General features: G+C 41.8%; 2 protein-coding genes across 2 annotated transcripts; both read right to left on the minus strand.

Annotated features, from left to right (window-relative positions):
- Positions 1-8587: 8587 nt before the first annotated feature.
- ddt (D-dopachrome tautomerase) lies at positions 8588-13919 on the minus strand. The gene is made up of 3 exons (XM_034078734.2): positions 13714-13919; positions 11087-11262; positions 8588-9227 (listed from the first exon to the last, which is right to left on the minus strand). The coding sequence occupies exons 1-3, from the start codon at positions 13819-13821 to the stop codon at positions 9155-9157; spliced, it is 357 nt and encodes a 118-aa protein (XP_033934625.1). The 5' UTR covers positions 13822-13919; the 3' UTR covers positions 8588-9154.
- A 1173-nt stretch (positions 13920-15092) lies between these two features.
- On the minus strand, positions 15093-18431 carry chchd10 (coiled-coil-helix-coiled-coil-helix domain containing 10). The gene is made up of 4 exons (XM_034078735.2): positions 18187-18431; positions 17034-17277; positions 15586-15727; positions 15093-15338 (listed from the first exon to the last, which is right to left on the minus strand). Exons 1-4 carry the CDS (start codon positions 18222-18224, stop codon positions 15319-15321), a joined length of 444 nt encoding a protein of 147 aa, XP_033934626.1. The 5' UTR covers positions 18225-18431; the 3' UTR covers positions 15093-15318.
- Between the last annotated feature and the right edge of the window lie 2474 nt (positions 18432-20905).

Genomic DNA, 20905 nt, shown 5'->3' on the forward strand with positions numbered 1-20905 from the left:
TCCTGTCCTTTAAGGACACAGGCTGCTTCAGCCAATAATGTTATTGTTCCCATTTCTGTGACCGGTCAACACTAGGTCACAGCTGGTCTGTTGTTGTGGGTGCACTGGGACACTTCCTTCTTTGTTGTTTGTGGACTCCAGGGTATGACATCCTCGAGGCCATAAGTGACGGACGCAAGTGACTCAGTGTGCCCAACTGGTTAAACTATCTTATCAAGACATGTTGATTACTCTCTTTGAAACCAGTTAAATGGGCTAACGAGAGAGAGGTTCTCCAGAATTGACGTGGCAACCACCCGTGCAGTCAGACCGTGACTGTGTGACTTGTGATGTGAATTCTCCGGCCGTAACTCCAAATAAACCTCCAGTGTTTGACATCGAAGCTCCTGCTCTACCCTGTCTCCTTCCTGAGTCGGTGACTCCCACTGCATTGCTACACAGAAGTTTCCATAACACCCACTATAACTGCAAGTGCTAACACAATTGCAATGTTTTGGGGTTATAGGCAAAATATATTAAGATCAAAAATATCAACGTCATGCTGGCTTAGAGGGAATGGTCTGCCTGTGCTTTGTTGTCACCAGAGAACAGGATGATGCGAGCACTATCCTAACCTTGTACTCCACTATATTTCAGAAAGAGAAGAAACAATTATAAAATGACATGAATCATAATAAGTACACCAAACAAAGTATAAGTCTACTATCACATACATTATTAGCCAGTCAATTATAACAATTTTTAAATCATAATTAATTCAAAACATAGTAATTGTTCCAGTTTCTCATCTATGATTTTACATACTTAAGATACATTTTCCTGGTTATACTCCTGATATTATTTTTAGTGAAATAACTTTTTCGATTGCAGAACTTTTCTTGGAACCTTGTGTGTGTAGTGTGGTATTAGTACTTTAAAGGATTGTTTTACGTTCTAATAAACCTTGTATAAAGCGTGAAAACAATGACGGACACAAGCTGAGAGTTTGCATTATCCTTTAACATACTAATGATACTCATGTGTAGAGACCACAGCTTTAAAACCGTTACGTTTATGAGCAAAGATGACAAAGATCACATTAATTTAGCGTTTAGTTGGTTTTGATGGAACAAGCAGAGAGAGCTAGTGCTGCGTACCGGTACGCCGAACCGGTACTGGACTTGTAAAAAGTTTCGGTTCAAGTCCGGTTAAAACCGGAACGTCAGGAACCGGTACTTGGACTCGCAAAAAAACTAGCACTTACGTATATTCTGGTGTCTGTGGTTATTTAAACATTCCCTGATAAACGTTATTCAGCGTCAATAAATGAGTGCTAATCCCAGTGTGCTCAGTGTACAACATCACATGTCATTTCACCTTCGATTTACGGTTTGAAAACGTAGAATTTCGCCACATGCTAATGCTAACCGGAAGTGAAGAATTTTCAGAATAAAAGTTTTAAGTTAATAGTGTGAACTTTCAGTTTTTTCAGAATAAAAGTGATTTAAATTAGTGTTTTTAATTCAAAATTACGCCATATCAACATTGATTTTAATTTCTAACAGTATGCATTGTAGAGTTGTAGAAAATACATGGTGCACAGACAGTACAGTACACTCTGACTGTACAGTCACTAGAGTGTAGCCTATACTGTATATTAGGTGTGTAACAGTGTGATGCGTATAGTCTACTCTACACTCTACCTTTCAGCAACGTTTTAGGGATTTAGGCTCAGTCAGCTCAGGGACTGTTTGGTTACTTTAGTTTGGTAAATGAAATAAATGTTTGAACTTTGTAGTAGTTCACTGTAGTTGCTGTCATAAGTCATTTGTAGACTAAGTGGCACATTTGTACTTTGTAGAGAAATGTAGACACAAGTTGGAAGGGAGCACAATAAACCTGATGAGTTTGAATTTGAGTTGATTATGAGTTAATTTTCAATTGATAATTAGCTCACAATAAGTTCACTTTAGTTACTCACACAACTTGACACAAGCCATGGGTTCAGGTCCGGACTTATAAGTCCGGACCTGAACCTGAACCTCTGGACTTGAGTCCGGACCTGAACCTGAATGTGAGTCCAGGTACGCAGCACTAGAGAGAGCATACAGGTCAGGATAACTGGTGACTTCTAGAATTGTGTGAGTAACATTCTGTCTTTAGACTTATCTGTTTCAGTGTGTGGACTCTGTATAAATGCTCTGTAGTTGATCTGACATCACAAAACCGCTACAGTGTCTGTCAGGCAGAAACTTGGGACAAGTCATTTGACTGAAAGCTTAAAGGAATGGTATGCTCATGACACTCATTTTTAAAAAATTATCATCCGATAAAACAGACCAGTCTCTGCCAGTCTCTCTCTCTCTTTTTTTTTTTAATCCGATGACATTATCAGTGATTTTAAACTGATTATATACCGAAATAACATCAACACTGTGGGCGCCGCCATTTCCCGGACGTGACGTAATCCATGCGTTTGGTTTTCGAAGACACGTTGATCTCCATGTTATTTACTGTAGTTTCTCTCTTCAAATATGCCTCACTGTATCGCCAAATATTGCCATAATTCGGATAGGAACAATCCACGGAATGCTCGGTTCCATCTGTTGCCAAAAGGTAAGCATAAGAAGTACATTCGGAGGCAGTGGCTAGCGAAATGTGGCCGGCCCGAACCGAGAGATTTACAGGCTCATGTATGCAGCGAACATTTCACATTTCCGGACGACTACTCTGAGAGTATGATCAAACATAACATGGGATTTAAAGAACAACCATTACTCAATTGAGATGCAGTACCATCGGTCTTTCTGGTGTCATCACCGACCAGGACACCAGTTCGGCCAGTAGAGAAATCGCCCTCTGCAAGTGTGAAGCGACGGAGGAGCAGAAGTAGTGCTCGGAGTAAGAATAAGGTATGTTATAGCGCATTTCCATTGCAGCGGCTAGCCCCATTTTAACGTCCAGGCCAGGACAGTTTTTGGTGGCCTTTCCATATAGCGTAGTACCGGCTAGTGTGTATTTCCCCCCAGTTTTTCCGGCCCCATAAAATCGTGATTCTATGGCCAGGGACAACGAAGCTGAGTATGCTAAACTAGAGAGGGAATCGCTAGCAAGGGTGGTACTACATGCATACATATAGTATCTTATATCATCTTCCCATTATACACACATGCATTTTCAAACATTTGGACTACCTATGTTGCAAATGTATTATCTTTTCAATTTATACACGGCATCTATTGCACGTCTGTCCGTCCTGGGAGAGGGATCCCTCCTCTGCTGCTCTCCCTGAGGTTTCTCCCATGTTCCCTTTAAACTGGGGGTTTTCTTCGGAAGTTTTTCCTTGTACGATGTGAGGGTCTAAGGACAGAGGGTGTCGTATTGTCATACTGATATGTATGGCTGAATTCCCCCATCCAATCTCTTCACATTGGTCAAAGCTTGTTCCTCTGCTGACGAGTCCGAACTGAAATACTCCGCCATGTTTCCGTGTGTTGACAAAGTGAACGCATGGATGACGTCACGACCATCACGTGACTACTGAAAATGGCAAACATGGCGGCGGCCAGACGGAATATACAGGTCTTGATAAAAAAGAGCTATAAAATCATTATTTACCGGGGAATATCGCTGATTTCTTCAGGGTATGGTTTAAACATAACGTTTCACTAAATACTGAAGTTTTGATTAATTATCTAATGAGTGGACCATTCCTTTAAAACTGAACTAACTGACTGCTAGGGTTAACTTTAATTTAAACATTTGTAGAATACTAAGAGCTTTATTGAGTAGGTGTAACTGTATTAAGGGTTAAACTCATAAGTTTATAACTTAGGGTTTAATGTCATTGTAAAACCATTGGGCCACTGAAAAGACAATAACAACTCAGGAGGGAGCCAGTCTCGATTTCCTTTTGAGGGCCACCAGCTGCAGAGTTAACTAATTAAAGGGACGTGGCCCCACAGCTGTGAGAACTCAGCAATCAGGTGTCCATTTTAGGTAGCACTTTCCTGGAGCGTCAGACAGACGAAGACTGACAAAGACATTAGAGTCCTGCGGGAGTCAAATCCTACTTTGATTGAGCTAAGTATCGCTGGTGTTTTATTTTCTTTAGTTTTTTAGCCCCTCATGCTATAATCATGTGTATTTTCTCCATTCCTGTTCATGTGTCTTCTCGCAATTATCACTGGCCCCGTGTATCTCGTAATCGATATAACCGCCCTGCTCTCGTCTATCCCACGTGCTCCACTGAGATCCAACATCTAGTTACAGGCGGCCTGTGGAACTGCCAGTCAGCTGTTCCTAAGGCTGACTTCATCTCTGGCTACGCCTCCCTGCCGTCTCTAGATTTCCTTGCTCTCACTGAGACCTGGTGTCCTTCTCACTTCGGTTAAATGGATTCCTTGCGTCCCTCACTTGCGTCGTTTCCCTGTGACTAGTCCCTCCCACCAGGGACGCATGGAGAGATGCAAGGAAACCACGAGAAGCAAGGAAATGAGTTTTAAGAGCAATGGGACGTCCTTTCCTCCGGAGCGTCACGTGAAGCAACGTCCGTTTGTGATGACGCTGCACAGCTGATCGTCTGACAGCAGCTCTGTCCCTGTTATTTCCACACACACCCCCGCCTCTGTTAGTACACATTTACTGACACAAACATTTGTATCATCTGTTGTAGACCCAAATAAAATAAGAACTAATTTTCAAAAAAGATAAACGCCATTCTTAAAATGTATAAACGAACATTAGTTGATTAATATTGATTAGAGTGCACAAAATAAATTCGCTCCTTGCTCCTCCGGCAAAAATAAGGCCATTGGGACGCTACTCAAGATGGCGCAGACAAATCAACTTCTGGTGAGACCGAGAAGCAAGGAAATGAAAAATAAGAGAAGTGAGAAGGGCCCCTGGATTACTCCATCCAACACATCCACCCCAGCAGCTCTCTCCACAGCTTATTCCTTCTCCCATACACCCAGACCCACTGGCAGAGGAGGTGGCACTGGTCTCCTGCTCTCTCCCACATGGAGCTTTTCCCTCTTCAAGCTACCTAACTTCACTCCTTCCACCTTTGAACTCCATGCCGTCACAGTAACCCATCCTATACAATGAACCATTGTTGTTCTCTACCGTCCACCAGGCGCCTTGGGGACTTCTTGGAGGAATTAGATAATCTCCTCTCACACATCCCTGAAACTGGCCCTCCCGCTGTACTTCTCGGAGACTTCAACCTCCAGACGGGGAAGATAGACGAACTAACATCTCTTTTAACCAGCTTTGCTTTCTCACTGTCTCCATCCCCACCAACTCATAAAGCTGGCAATGTCCTCGATCTCATATTCTCAAGGAACTGCGCTACTTCTAACCTCTCTGTAAACCCGCTCCACACATCCGATCACTTCTTCATTTCATTCTCTCTACCCCTTTCCAAACATAACAAACTAATCTCTTCTCATCCTGCACCTGTCCGCCGTAACCTCCGTTCCCTCTCCCCCTCTACCTTTGCCTCCTCGGTGCTCTCAGCCCTCCCTTCCTCTGACTCCTTCCAACTTCTGCCTCCAAACTCTGCTGCAGAAACTCTCCTCTCTACTCTCTCATCCTCTCTGGACTCTCTCTGTCCTCTCACATCTCGGCAGGCTCGTCAGTCCCCTCCTGCTCCCTGGCGAAATGACGCACTGCGTGCTAATAGAACCGTCCTTAGGGCAGCAGAGCGGAAACGGTGGAAATCCAAACACTGCGACGACCTCCTAACCTATCAGGCTCTCCTCTCCTCTTTCTCTGCTTCGATCTCTCAGGCAAAAAGCACTTTCTTTCAAGATAAGATCCAATCTTCCTATTCCAATCCCAAAAAACTATTTTCCATCTTCTCCACCCTCTTGGACCCTCCCAAAGCCCCTCCCCCCTCCTCCCTTCTGTCAAGCGACTTTGTTAACCACTTTGAAAAAAAGGTTGATGATATTCGCTCTTCTTTTTCTGACTCACCTCTACTCACCGCTGGGTCACCAGACCCTCCTTCCACCCGCACACTGACCTCCTTTTCCCCTCTCTCGCCAAGTGAGGTTCTTACCCTCATTACCTCTGCCCGCCCTACCACCTGTCCTCTGGACCCTATCCCATCAAACCTCCTTCAGACTATCGCTCCTGATATTCTACTGTTTCTCACCCATTTCATCAACACTTCTCTAACTTCTGGTCACTTTCCAAACACTCTCAAGGAGGCAAGAGTAAACCCTCTCCTAAAGAAACCCACTCTCAACCCGTCTGACGTTATAAACTACAGGCCTGTCTCTCTCCTCCCGTTCCTGTCAAAAACACTTGAACGCGCTGTCTTTAAACAACTCTCCTGTTATCTCCATCAGAACAACCTTCTGGATCCGCACCAGTCTGGTTTCAAGGCAGGTCACTCCACAGAAACTGCCCTCATTGCTGTCACTGAGGAACTGCACACTGCTAAAGCAGCCTCCCTCTCCTCTGTCATCATCCTGTTGGACCTGTCTGCTGCATTCGACACGGTGAACCATCAGATCCTCCTTCGCACTCTCCAAGAACTTGGAGTGTCAGGCTCTGCACTTTCCCTCCTCACCTCATACCTCAAAGACCGCACCTACAGGGTTACTTGGAGAGAGTCGGAGTCCGACCCTTGTCAATTAACTACAGGGGTCCCTCAGGGCTCTGTTCTTGGTCCCCTCCTCTTCTCCTTGTACACAAACTTGCTCTGATCAGTCATTAGCCCGCATGGTTTTTCATACCACTGCTACGCTGACGACACCCAATTAATTCTGTCCTTTCCCAGCTCAGAGACCCAGGTCGTCGCACGCATCTCTGCTTGTTTAGCAGACATCTCTCAGTGGATGTCTGCTCATCACCTCAAGCTCAACCTTGACAAGACTGAACCGCTTTTCCTTCCGGGGAAAGATTGTCCCTCTCTTGACCTGACTATCAACATCGGCACCTCTGTTGTTTCCCCGACTCAGACGGCAAGGAATCTGGGTGTGATCCTAGATAACAACCTGTCCTTCACATCGCTGCTACAACCCGCTGCTGCAGATACACGCTTTACAACATCAGGAGGATACGTCCCCAGCTGACCCAGAAAGCCACGCACGTTCTGGTCCAGGCTCTCGTCAGCTCACGCCTAGACTACTGCAACTCCCTCCTGGCTGGTCTACCTGCATGTGCCATCCGACCTCTGCAGCTCATCCAGAATGCAGCGGCTCGTCTGGTCTTCAACCTTCCTAAATGTTCCCACACCACGCCGCTCCTCCGCTCCCTTCACTGGCTTCCGGTAACTGCTAGAATCCACTTCAAGACAATGGTACTTGCGTACCATGCTGCGAATGGATCTGGCCCTTCCTACATCCAGGACATGGTTAAACTGTACACCCCAGCGCGTGCTCTACGCTCTGCATCAGCCAAACGACTCGCTGCACCCTCACTGCGAGGGGGACCCAAGTTCCCATCAGCAAAAACACGTGGGTTTGCTATCCTGGCTCTAAAATGGTGGAATGAGCTCCCCATTGACATCAGGACAGCAGAAAGCTTACACACCTTCCGGCGCAGACTGAAAACTCATCTCTTTCGACTCGAGCGATAGAACTATTAACAAAGCACTTGTATACTAATAAAGGACTGGCTTATCTAAAGCCAGTTGAGTAGCACTTGAAATGTTTTTGCTCTATGAAACCTGATGTACTTATATGATTCTGTTTTCTTCAAGTTTGTATTTTGGATAAAAGCGTCAGCTAAATGCAATGTAATGTCAGAGTCCCGCTTAGCCCACGGCTGTTTGGAAGCTAATGAGTTAGCTAGGACGTTTCAGGGTTACACAAACCTTTCAATGTGTTGTTAAACCACAAACACATGTGGAGTAGATGTCAGAGAAAAGAGAGCTGGGGGGTGTGAAACAGGAATTCAGTGAAAGTAGTATTTAAGAGTGAATCCTCTTGCTACCTCTCTGTACTCTCTGGTCTCCACAAGTGAAACGGTTATCAAAACGTCCAACAGGAGACCGTGGAGCACTGGGTGGAAGGTGACAGCTTACATAACTCAAAATGATCTCTAGGCTGTTTGTCTTTAAAAGATAAGTTAAACGGTTAAGTAACATTGTATTATTACAACGCTCTGCCCCTGGAGATCAGACAGGCCTCCACACTGCCTGCTTTTAAATCGCTTCTTAAAACCCACCTCTTCTCCTTAGCGTTTTAACATTTGGCGTTTCAACATCCTTTAGTGTTGCTTTTTTTTTGCATTTAAATAGTTTTTTGTTTTTACTTGTACTTGTTTTATGGTGTGTGAGCTGAGCTGTGTTTTATCTATTTGCCTGTACAGCACTTTGGTCTGGAGGTTTAAAGTGCTTTATAAATAAAGTTGTGTTGTATTGTATTGTATACATGTTTTTCACACACAAAATATGATCAAAAATAGGATTTAATTGTACTGATTAATAATTGTATGGCATAAATGAAGACATAAATGAACTCATAAAACAGGAATACACCAATTAGAGATCAGGACCCAAGGGTAAGACACTAATGCATCTCTAAAGATACCCTCCCAAGATAATGTCATTATTTCAACTAAATAAAAACATATACAAAATAATACTCAGGAATTCAAAGATTAAGAATGTTTGTTTATTGTGTTTCAAATAAAATGTCACTATTCAAACTAACCCGCTCTGGGTAATGGAGAGATACAAACTTTTTATAGGTAATGCATTACTCGTGAACTTGTTTCAATCCCATCAACAGAGTAAAAAAAAAGGTTAATCCTAAACTAAATTGACTGGATAACAGGTTAGGAAGATCTTAGTGTTGGCAACCATCAAACTGAAAATCAGTTTATAGCATTTTACTTTGTGTTAATGTCTACATTAGATTACAATGGGAGTCCAAACTCTCAGTACAATACCGACATTCAGTAATATGTGACACAAGTGATTTCAGGGATAGTAACAAGAGCAACAGGTCTTTTAATTATTAAAAATAGAAGTTATCAACATCATGTTTTACTGCAGATGTCTAAAACATGAACTAGACAGCTCGCCTGGGTATCACATGAATACAGTACCTGACCTTAATGACTGTCTTTTACTTGGTGTTTGTTTCGAACTGATTTATGTTGACTTTACTTCTTTCATGAATCACATTGTGTAACGTCTCCACCACAGCAACGTCTTTTACAAGAAGCTCATGACGGTCCCCTTCTTCCCCACCTGGTGAGGCTGCAGCGCATGGAACTGAATGGTAATCCTGTGAATTGGAAATGAGCTCAATCATAATGCAGTACATTCATTCAAATATAAAAACAATAAGGTTTAAGTAGTGCTGCTATCAGTCTTAAAAAAAAATCGGTTAAATTATTATCCGTGAGAATCTGATAGCAGAGTTTACTTTGGAGAACTGATACCCCCTTTCCCACCAAACTGGTTCCAGTTCTAGCTGTTTTAGTTCGGAACTAGTTCCCAGTTTAGGAACCATTTGTGTTTCCACTGCCTGGTACCTGACTGGTGCCAGGTCATGACATCACCGTTTACGTTGCTGATTTTCTCAGCAACGACACTCACAACAACAATGGCAGATTGTGTCGGGTCGATACTCAGATTAAAGAACGACTTCTCCAACGTTGTTGCTTATTAGTTTATTAAAGGTCACCTGTCATGCTATTTTTAGGCAATAGCATAGGTCTCAGATACCCATTCTAGCCATGCCTCATATCCAGTGATGCAAACACAGGTATGGTGAAAAAAGAGAGAACTATTCGAGGCAGAAAAAAACAGCGTAATATACCATCTGACAAAGGCCTGTGCTATAATGCTTCAATTAACTGCTATTCTTTATAATATACTCAGATCAATAGGAGACAGAGGTGTTAAGTTCTAAATCAAGGGTTTTTATTAACCTTTTTCCTTTCGATTTTTACAACATCCTCCGAGGGTCGTACAAATTATTGAACTCAACCTCTGCTTAAAAAAACTAAAATCACAGCCCATTCATTTGGCCTTTCTTTCATGCTGTGCAAAGAAAAAGCAACCTCTTAATCCAGATATCTTACCATGACTCGGGCATGCATGCACGTGCACGGTTGGGGCATGACTACCAAAACAGAAAGATATGGACACAAGATGTGTGCAAATGTATTTAGTATCCTATCCATTTGAACATGATTTAAGTGGGGGGGACCTAACCTCCTCTAGGGGGGTCCAGGGGCATGATTCCCCGGGAAGATTTATTTTAAATATTGAAGTTAAAAGCATCAATCTGGTGCACTTTGAGAGCAACATGAGGAGATCTATGGATACATCTCTCAACGCCCATATGAAACGGAACTGTAAGCAGATTTTTCTTTTTGGATATTTTACAAATCACTCCCCTTTTAAACACTATTCTTGTTATTTTTAACAATTTAATTAAATGTGTTACTGTCATATAGTATTTTATACCTGTTTTTCATTTAGTCTCTAATGTCTCATTAATAACTATAATGATCATATCAAGGTGTGCCTTAACCTCACTGAGCTGAGGTTATTTGAGCCTCTCAGGAGAGCTCTCTTCCACCTGGTTGTAGAAAAGCTCTTTAAATTAGTTAGCATAGCTAGCTAACCAGATGCTAATAACAACAGATCGCCACTGTGCTTACAACTAAAGACACAGCCACGCAAACACTGCGGCATGTGTACGGCTCCTGTCGGTATCATAAAAGTGTTTGCCCAAAAATGTATTATCTGCAATATTGCAAAATCTAGAGGTGGGAAAATAACTCAGATCGTGTACTTAAGTAAAAGATCAGAGTGTAATAATACTCTGTTACAAGTAAAAGTCCTGCATTCAAAATGTTACTCAAGTAAAAGTACAAAAGTATTAGCATAACAATATACGTAAAAGACCAAAAGTAAAAGTACTCATTCTGCAGATTAGTCCATTTCAAGTCAGTCATCAGACAGGAGATGATAAAATATGTTTGTCAGTTAAAAAGCACACTTATCGTAAGAAAATCTTTCCAGCAAAGGAGAATGCACGGTAAAGCTTATTGATGGACTTTAATGATTGTCTTGGACACCACTCTCTGCTCCTGGCCGAATCAACACACTGGAGGGATCCATAAAGCTCACCTGTCTGCAGTCAGACTGAGCTCTCTCGTCAGGAACTCGAAGATCTTGGCGCTGTGCTCCTTGTTCTTGTCAGCGGTGTCGGTCACACCGATGGCAGACACTGACAGAATGACACACGGAGAGCAGGAGCCGGCTACCAGCATGGGCAGCCCGGGCTGCACCACCAGGTGCATCCTCTGAAACACAGGACCAGCATCAGTTAGGGTGGAGCACGTAAACATGGGTCAGCATGAGTGCAGATACACTGAACTTCAGTTAAAGGCCACACCCACACAGACAAAGTGAGCCTGCTAAAGTGTCCTTCAGTAAGGCCTTGCACGCGGTAAATTGTCAATGGGGGGGGGGGGGGGGGGGGTGCTCGTGAATTGTCATTGTCATTCTGCCGCACCCCTACTTCCCACGGCTATGAGAAGTGCATTTTTTAAGAAAAGAACAGGTATGTTAGTAATTTGTATACACATTCAACCATTATATTCTCATAATAGACACAATATCTAATGATGTTTCTATGACAAATATCTTATTTCAGTTGCATACAACTTTAATTAAAGTGACTTGTATCCACATACCAGGGTTTCCGTTAGCCGGTAATTACTGGTTTTTAGCTGTTAAAATGTAATAAAAACCGGTAAATTCAAAACCTGCCGGTCAAAATGTCCGCTAATAATTAGGGATGCTCCGATCGATCAGCCGCCGATCATTATCGGCCGATATTCACTCTTACTAGTTTGATCGGTGCTCTCTATAAAGGCCGATCAGGAGAGCTGGCTCTGATCGAAATGGACATAAACGCGAGTGAAGTGTAACCGGACCGAGAGAGAGAGATCAGATCAGCTGCTGCATAATCACCTGAAGCCCCGCCCTCTGTTTAGCTCGCTGCATGAGAAACTGACGTGCTGTCAGGAGAGAGAGGGAGGGAGAGAGGAAAAGAGAGGATCCGTTTCTCCCGTGTTATATTCAAAGTTAATGTAAACTTTTGAATAATGTACTTCATCTACTACAAGTAGTTTGTTTGAATGTAATAACTATGTTGTTTGTTGTTTGTGGAATCATTTATTGAAAAATTAATCTGAATTTTTCGATCTGTTACGATTATAAACTGAAGCAATATAAAAATGACTCCCATTAACTGAGTTTTAAACATCAGCAAATCCGGTCATAGTCCGGTAATTACCTGCTAACGGGAACTCTGCTACACAATTCTTATTCTTATTATTGAAACATGACCGGTAAGTTTCAAATTTGTCCAGTAAAATAAATTCTGTCCGGATATTTGACCGGCGAGAAAAAATCCTAGCGGAAACCCTGCCACATACATGTCATTTCATGTTGACACATTTGCTGCATGTGAGGCTGTGTTATATGTTACATAAAGTGAGTGTATAGATAGATACATGTGTACAGTATATGTGTGCATTACATTACGGCTGAAGCGATTAGTCGCATAACAACAGTCACTGCCCTTTCCTACATACTGGCAGAGGTGGGACTAAGTCGACTCAAATACTGTACTTAAGTACAATTTTGAGATACTTGTACTTTACTTGAGTATTTCCATGTTATGCTACTTTGTACTTCTACTCCACTAGAATTGAGGTAAATGGTGTACTTTTACTCCACTACATGTATTTAATACCTTTAGTTACTTTACGGAATCAGACTTTAGTTCCACCTGCAGTAAATCCACCAGCTACCCTGCAGTCTACAAAGTCATTCAGACTAGCTGCACCTTCACCAGCTTTGAGAACACTTTCATGATCAATCATTATAAAACATCAGATGACATTTTTTTTTATGGATTTTTTGTCAAAGCACTTCAGATATTCATTGCTATCGGGATGTTAAGAGCATTCCATGGAATATATCAAAAAGTGTATCTCGAGCCGGTTTCTCAAACTTACCTACCCCACCTTTAAGTACAAGATCTGAGTACTTCTCCCAACGCTGCATACTGGCAAATGTATTTATGACTGCAGACAAAACCTAGGGTCATATGTGCAGTGTTTCTCAAACTTCTTCATACCAAGGACCACTTAACCAATAAAAAAACACTCGCGGACCACCTAACTCCACAAATATCCAAAAAACACATCGTTTTTTTACAAATCGCCTGAAAATGGTACAAACAAGTGGGAACATGTGTGATGATGGTGTTTATCTGGGCTATATCATGCAATCGAAAGTGACACTTAAACTCGCTCCATTGCGAAGATATTCCCGCGAGAGTGCGGAAAACTTAAATGTATTTATTTATTTCCAATATACTCACGGACCACTAGGGGGCGTCCGCGGACCACACTTTGAGGAGCACTGGGTAATGTAACTAGTATGCAATAACTGTTATAGCCAAGCCTACTGTGACTTTATGTGAATGGACCCTTCCAGCCATTACAGTTAAGAGGAACTGGTGAGAAAGTGTTGATGTGCTGGAAAAGCCTCTATTCCACTCATTAAAACAGCTATATGTGGGTTAGAGTTAGTGGTAAATGCATGTAAAACTGCTAGGAACGTTAATCCTGTTGAAAGCATGAGGCACATGTGCCCAGACTGTATGACCACAGCAGGACTCACGCAGCCCAGCTTCACCCCGCGGGGCTCCTGCAGCTCGTGGCCGGGAAGGCACTCACCTCCTCGGGCTTCCCCAGAGCAGCAGCGGTGCAGGAGCACAGCTTCTTCAGGAAGTCCTCCGAGAAGGAGCTGGCCGGCAGGTTACTCTGAATGTCGACGAAAGGCATTCTGAAGTCTGCTGGAGTCAAGTCTGCCCGAAACTGTACGGAGACCAGAGAGCAGCGACAGGAGAGCAGCCGAGTCTACTGCTTCCGGTTGTAGATTTAAAAATAATGTCAGTGAGTTCAAAACGTTCAAACTAAAGTAATATTTCTTCAGCTAGTATGATGTTCTTATTGTCTAGTGGAGGGTGATATTTATATTTCTTAATATTATATCTTGATTTGTGTGCTTAATATTTGAAAGTTAAATTTAAAAAAAATGTTCTATTTATGGTTCACAGAAACCCTGATAACACACAACAAAAGTATTGTGTGTGTGTGTGTGTGTGTGTGTGTGTGTGTGTGTGTGTGTGTGTGTGTGTGTGTGTGTGTGTGTGTGTGTGTGTGTGTGTGTGTGTTCGTGTTCTAAGAATGTCAAATTGAAATTATTTTTATTTTGAGATTTTGTTTGCAGAAAATGTAAACTCGTCAGAATAACAAAGAATATGCAGTGGATTAAAAACCGATGACAACGTGGCCTGATGCTAAGAAAACATGTCGTACGGCTTTATTTTGAAAGCAGAACCGGATGTACCGCAACTGAGGGCAATGTGCCAAGGTTCAGTCAGGCGGACCCTTTTTTATTTTTTTACAAACTTTATTGGAATTGGAAAAACATACCCACATTCATCCACGATACGCACTATAAGCAATTCCTTAGGGATACATATTGTTGAAGTGTTTTGTTTTTTTGGGTGGTAGCCCAAAGCGAATGTTAGATACACAGTTCTTAGTTTATTAATGGGTTGATTGTGGGATCTCATTTCTGTTTTGTCTACCAGGAAATAATTTTTCAGTGAGACACTTCCTTATAAAGGGATTATTGCATGTTTCGTCCAGGACTAATATCCCTTTAATGAATAATGAGGGCAGTTGTGGCTACATAGTTTGGGGAGCCATAACATGTTTCGACATAAACACACATTCTTGAGGAAGCGCTTTATGTAGTTTAATAATATCTGATGTTGTGGGATTGAAGTTATGTCTAGTGCAATAACACAATTGTTCATAATCTAGGAGATTTCTGTCAGAAACCATTAAATCAGTTATGGATTGTAACATTGTAATCCTGCTAGTAATCTGATTGTAATCGAAGCAGTTACTTTTTTGTATCCTGATTAGGTAACCTCGTTACATGTAAACCGTTGCCCCCCAAGCCTGTATACTGTATGTGTATATATATATATATATACAGGCTAAAAACACGACATGACAGGAATAAGGAAAATACACTGACATTATGTGCAAGGTCATAGCAGCTATTTATTAAAGGTTCTTGCCTGTACATACCAAAAACATTTTGTACATTATAGTAATGTATGTATACATTACACGGTCATCGATCAACAAAACCAACATGCTCTCTGCCTGAGGTACGTTCACATCTACGTGCTAGAATGTGGCCATTTCTACAGTAAGTTTCATTATTGAGATATGTCCAACTTGACAGCTGATCACCATCCTTCACACCAGCGACGTCACACCTGCAGAAAAAAAAGAGATACACATGATTTTTAATCAAATTACGTATTTTTTATGTCCAACGAGTTTCTGTAGCTTCTACGGAGAAATCATACTACTGCAAAACTGTATGATCAGGTGCCAGGAGAACCAAAGCAGTAAGTGTTTCACATGAAGCGCACATGAAGAATTTCATATTAAAAAAGCAGATGCCTTGGGGTGTTTTGAGCAGTGTTTCATGTGGCTCCATCCATCCTTCAGCACACTCACCGTGGGAGAACTTGCACTGTTTGAGAGCCTCGCTGAAGCCCTCGCATAGACTCAGGTCATACTGGCCGGTAGCACAGTCCAGGAACTGTCTGACCTCAAAGTTACAGGGGCCGGGCTGGGCCTGAGTGGGCCGGGGGGGCTCCTAGGATGATACGAGCAAGGAAAAACATTTGAATCCGACATTTCACAGTCAAAGTCCTGAATGGGCTTCACGGTTGAGGTCACACTCAGTCGTCAGCTTCGCTTACAGCAACTTCTCAAGCAACAATCTGGGTACTACTTTCAATGAACAAGAAAAAATACATTTAAAATCAATACGCATACTTGGTGGATCTCCTGTTTGACCCAAGTAGCTGTTCATGCTGTACATACATAAAGAAAAAAGGAAATATTTCAACATGGTGATCCTGGCTACTACTTTTATCGTAATTATCTTTTAATTTCGAAGCATCTGATAAAAAAAAACTAAAAATGAATCTGTTCCAAACTATTCATGTTAACTAATATACTTTTTGATACTTTTATGATATCCTGCCCAATATATTGTCTCTCCATATAATATGTAAAAATGATCATATTCATAGCACGGTTCAGGGTTCTCTAGGGTTTATCTAAATAAATAAATCCAACTAAAATCGGCCTTGCAATGTAATTTGTTATCTTAAGAAATAATGATATTTTTTTTCTTCTTACGAGATCATTTAATATTTTTTATAAATATACACGTTTGGCCTATGACATTTTATCGTCCTCATTCATTTTACTTTACTTTGTTGTTGCATAAATCATTATTTAAAAAAATACATATTTGTATTGTTTATAATATCCAACACCATATGAAAAAGGAGGTTAACACTCCCGCTGCAAAATGGTATGTATTATTTATTTTATTTATAGAAGGACCATGCATACAAAAACATTAATCTCAGCAAAGAGAAGAGATGCAATATGCCAGATTATAGCTAATAGCTAATTTCCATCTGTGGTCCTCAGACAGGTTCATAACAATCAATAAACAAATAATAACATTGCATGATCTCTATCAGTCAAACTATTTTAAAACCAGATTTAAGTACAGCTCAATAAATTAATACATAGTACATAGTATTAGTATTGATGCTCTGGTCAGTGGGGCTCTCTGTAGTCAAATCTGTATGAGTGTCTTAACTGACCAATCCAAACCTTCAATAAAAAAGCTCAAAGCAGGAACTCCTTTTCTTTGCAATGTTCTAATGATAATTTGCAGGGGCTCTACATTTCAAATCCTTTGGCCAGATGGAGAAAATTCTACTTTTGAACCATTACGTAGGAAAACACACCATGACCAGTCAGACTTTCACCAGACAGAAGCACCTCCAGAAGAACCGATGACCTGATCTGACATGTTGGAGTCAGCTGAAGCCTGTGCCCTGCCACCCTAATCCTACGAGTGATTATACTTCTCTTACCTGGTATGTGGGCTTGGCTGGCTCAGGGCTGCTGCTGCTGCTGCTGCTGCTGCTGCCCCCGCTGAACGCTCCTGTGAGGGCGCTGCCCATTACGTGGCCCAGAGCGGAACCCACTGCCACTCCAGCAGCTGTGGTGGCCATCTGGGCCATCAGGCCCGGGCCCTGGGACGGAGCGGGGGCCGGGGCCAGGGCGGCGGGAGGTGCATGAGCTGGAGCTGGAGCCGGAGCATGGAATACAGGATGACTACAAAGAAAAGCAAAAACATTTGCATTAGACAGGCTCAAATGGACATGACGTATGGTACAAAGACTTGTGTCCTTATAAACATGAAACCACTGTAAACCAACATCTTATATTCCAATCAGATGTAGAAGAAATTTAAATTATGATATATAATAATTAGGAATTATACCTTCATAAAATGCCAGGCAATAACAATGTCTCAGCTGTAGTCTTTTTTTAAATCAATAACATGTTAAAAGTAATCAGATTTCAAGTCAAATGTATTTTACAAGGCACCAAGTGAAGCCTTGCATTGCTGGAACCTGTGTGTATTAATAACTGTGACAGGACGTTCACCCTCGAGAAGTAGGAAAGAGCTAATGGTGATTGTTCAGGTATGAAAATCACCTGCAAGCAAATATATTTTGATGTTAATACTTTTGTCCTTTTACTTGAGTAACATTTTGAATGCAGGACTTTTACTTGTACCAGAGTATTCCTTCACTCTGGTACTACTACTTTTACTTCAGTACAAGATCTGAGTAGCTCTTCCATCACTGCCATTGATAACAAATAAAAACATGACAACAAGACAAACCACATCTCTATTTGACTTGCCTAAAAGAAGCATTATGTTTTATATAAAGTAGTGACCTTGCCAAGAACTTCACTCTGACATAACATGGTCTCAGTAACGAATGACGCAACAACAATTAGGATACATATCAAAGCCACCCTGCGTATAATGTAGTTATTAGCCAGACTACTGACAAACTAGGCTGTAACGTCAATCTCATATCTGTTAAAGTCTGAATTCGTACTACCTGCAAACAGGACACATGAGACCATCTGCTATGCCCCCCCACCCCCCCTCAGACGGTGGGTTTCTGTACATGTGTTACCATAGACTGTATAAAGCCAAGGTGTTACCTGGCTGGAGCTGAGGCGCGGCTGCGGCTTCCTCTCATCTTTGAGACTACAAACAGTCGGATTGTGATAAACTGGATTGAAGAACCGGAGAACTCTGTCGGTGCTTCTAGAAAATGCTTCTCTGGTCTGGTTCTCTGGTCACTGCATGGATGTCACTGCCTGTCACTGCGCGTATGCTGCTGACCTTGTTCTTCTTCTCTCAGTTTTTGGCCGATTGCAAACAACTTTTAAGGTGCATACCGCCACCTACTGTACATGAGTATGAATCATCATATCATTTGATCTCTTAACTCATGGACGTATATATCTATGGGCCTTTCTCATTTCACTAATTTCCCCTCCTCGACTCCTATCCTCGTGTCTTAGTCCCACCCACAGGAGATGCGAGCGGAGGAAGGAGGAGGGGAACCGAGGAGAGAGGAGGGGAAGCAGCAGGCGGTTAGAGAAATGAGAACTCCTCTCCTCTGAGCGGTCATCTTAAAGAGACGTCCATTAATGATGACAGGAGGCAGCAGCCCTCTGTCTGATGGACAGATGTGTTCATAATGACTTATATTTACTTTTAATTCATTCACAGTGCGGTATAATGATACAATAACAGGCTACAGAAGCGGACATATACACACACACATATATATATTATATATATATATATATATATTATATATATATATATATATACAATTTCAGAATCAAACAAGTATGAGAGCACTCACAGCATAATAACGTAACACTATCAGAGACTGTTTTTGTTTGGTTCCCAGAATGTTCTTCTGAGAGGTAGGATAACGTTCTCTAAAAACATTCTTCAAATGTTTTTGATAACATTGTTAGAACATTACGCCCTACTGTTCTTAAAATGTTTTCAGCTGCAAGTTAGATTTGTTTATGTTGCCAGAATGTTATTATTTTAGAGAGGGATAACATGCTTTATGTTTAAACATTATGCAAATGTTCTGTGGTAACAATTTACTAAAATATGTTTACATTATTAGAACATAAAGACATGATATTCCTGTAATTGTTCAACTAAAAATTCCTGGGTAAGTGGACTGACCACGTGGTCATTAGGATGATTATGATAGTTTACTTAACTATTGGAATTTGACTATTAACACATGTAAAAGGATGAATCGGAATCAGCTGGTGAAAGTAACATTTGTTTATTAGAAAAGGGGAGCTGGGAGTGGAGGTTGGTTATGGCGGCAGTGGGAAACAGTTGTTCCAGGGTGGAGAGTCTTGGCTGGTCTTGGGAGTGTGGATTGCCTTGGATTCCTCCTGGGAGAGACACACAAATGAGTGTGAGGCAAAAGCAGGCAAAGTTGTCAAAGAATATGCTGGTAAAAAGCTAGAGCGGCAGGCAACAAACCGTTCACGGCAACAAACCAGCAGGGAATGAGTGCAGGCTGCAGGTTTCATAGTGTGGCTGATGAGCAGGTTGCAGGTGTGGTTGATTGGAGATTGCTCCCAGCCGTGTTGAGCAGACCAACAGGCAGAGAGGGTGGCTGTGGGCCCTTCTCACTTCTCAATGTTTATGTATATAGCCCAATATCACAAATGTTACATTTCAATTCAATTCAAAACCTTTATTTATCAGGTAAAATCCCATTGAGATCAATGATCTCTTTTTCAAGGGAGACCTGCAGCAGTAGGTTCCACAAGAAGACATACAAACATAAACAACAGAACAACAAAAGGACATCATACAGCAAAATGTACAGGGATTACAATTTACATATCTAACCACATGTACAGGTGCCAACAGCATCTGATTGTGTAGTACCCAACCGAGCTTTAAAAACATGTAGTGGTACTAGCTTGGTAATGTTCCATTCTTTTTGCAGACTGTTCCAAGTTAGTGGAGCTGCACATCTGAAAGCTTTCTTCCCTAAGACAGTCCTAGCACTTGGCACATTTAATAAAACCACAGCATGCGATCTCAGGCAATAAGTACTTTCAATTCGCAGAGAGATCAGGGAGCAGATATAAGATGGTAGTTTATCCAACATGGCTTTGTATTTTTTTTTTTTTTTTTATATAAACAGACATTGCTCCAGATAACAAAACATACAACAACACATGTAACAACAAACAACTAAACAAAACGTAACGGGGGGGGATGCAAGGATGACTTCCTAAGACAGCTGATTGTGACATACATAGGACATTTCATACACAATACATTATACATTACACAGGAGATGCCATATTGACAGGGTCAGATAGGAGGGCTGCGGACAGTGAACCGCAATCCTCCTGTCTCCCCTCAAAATCCCCCAGCAGAGAAGCTGCACGCTCCATGTTCAGCAGGTCTAGATACTCCCTCAGCCATGAGTCCCTAGTGAAGCAGGCTGGTTTGCGTTCCTTCCAGTTTAGTAGGATGAGTCTTTTTGTGGCTAAACAGCCCGATGTCCAGAGCCGATCTGCAGTCCTTGCAACATTGCCATCTGGCTTGAGACCCAGTAGACATGCAATGGGACATGTAGGGAAATAAATTTTTAAAGATTCAGACATTAAGGATATTACTTCTGACCAAAGTTTTTTTACTGCTGGGCATTCCCAAAGTAGGTGCAACAGTGTACCTCGCTTGCCACATTCATGCCGGCATGAGTCTCTGTGTTTATTGTCCATCTTGGATTTTGTAACAGGGGTGATGTAAGCTCTATTGAGAATTTTGAACTGTATGATCCTGAATCTTACACATTTAGAAGAGAACATA

Source organism: Pseudochaenichthys georgianus, unplaced genomic scaffold, assembly GCF_902827115.2.
Source record: "Pseudochaenichthys georgianus unplaced genomic scaffold, fPseGeo1.2 scaffold_474_arrow_ctg1, whole genome shotgun sequence".
NCBI classification, from domain to species: Eukaryota; Metazoa; Chordata; class Actinopteri; order Perciformes; family Channichthyidae; genus Pseudochaenichthys; species Pseudochaenichthys georgianus.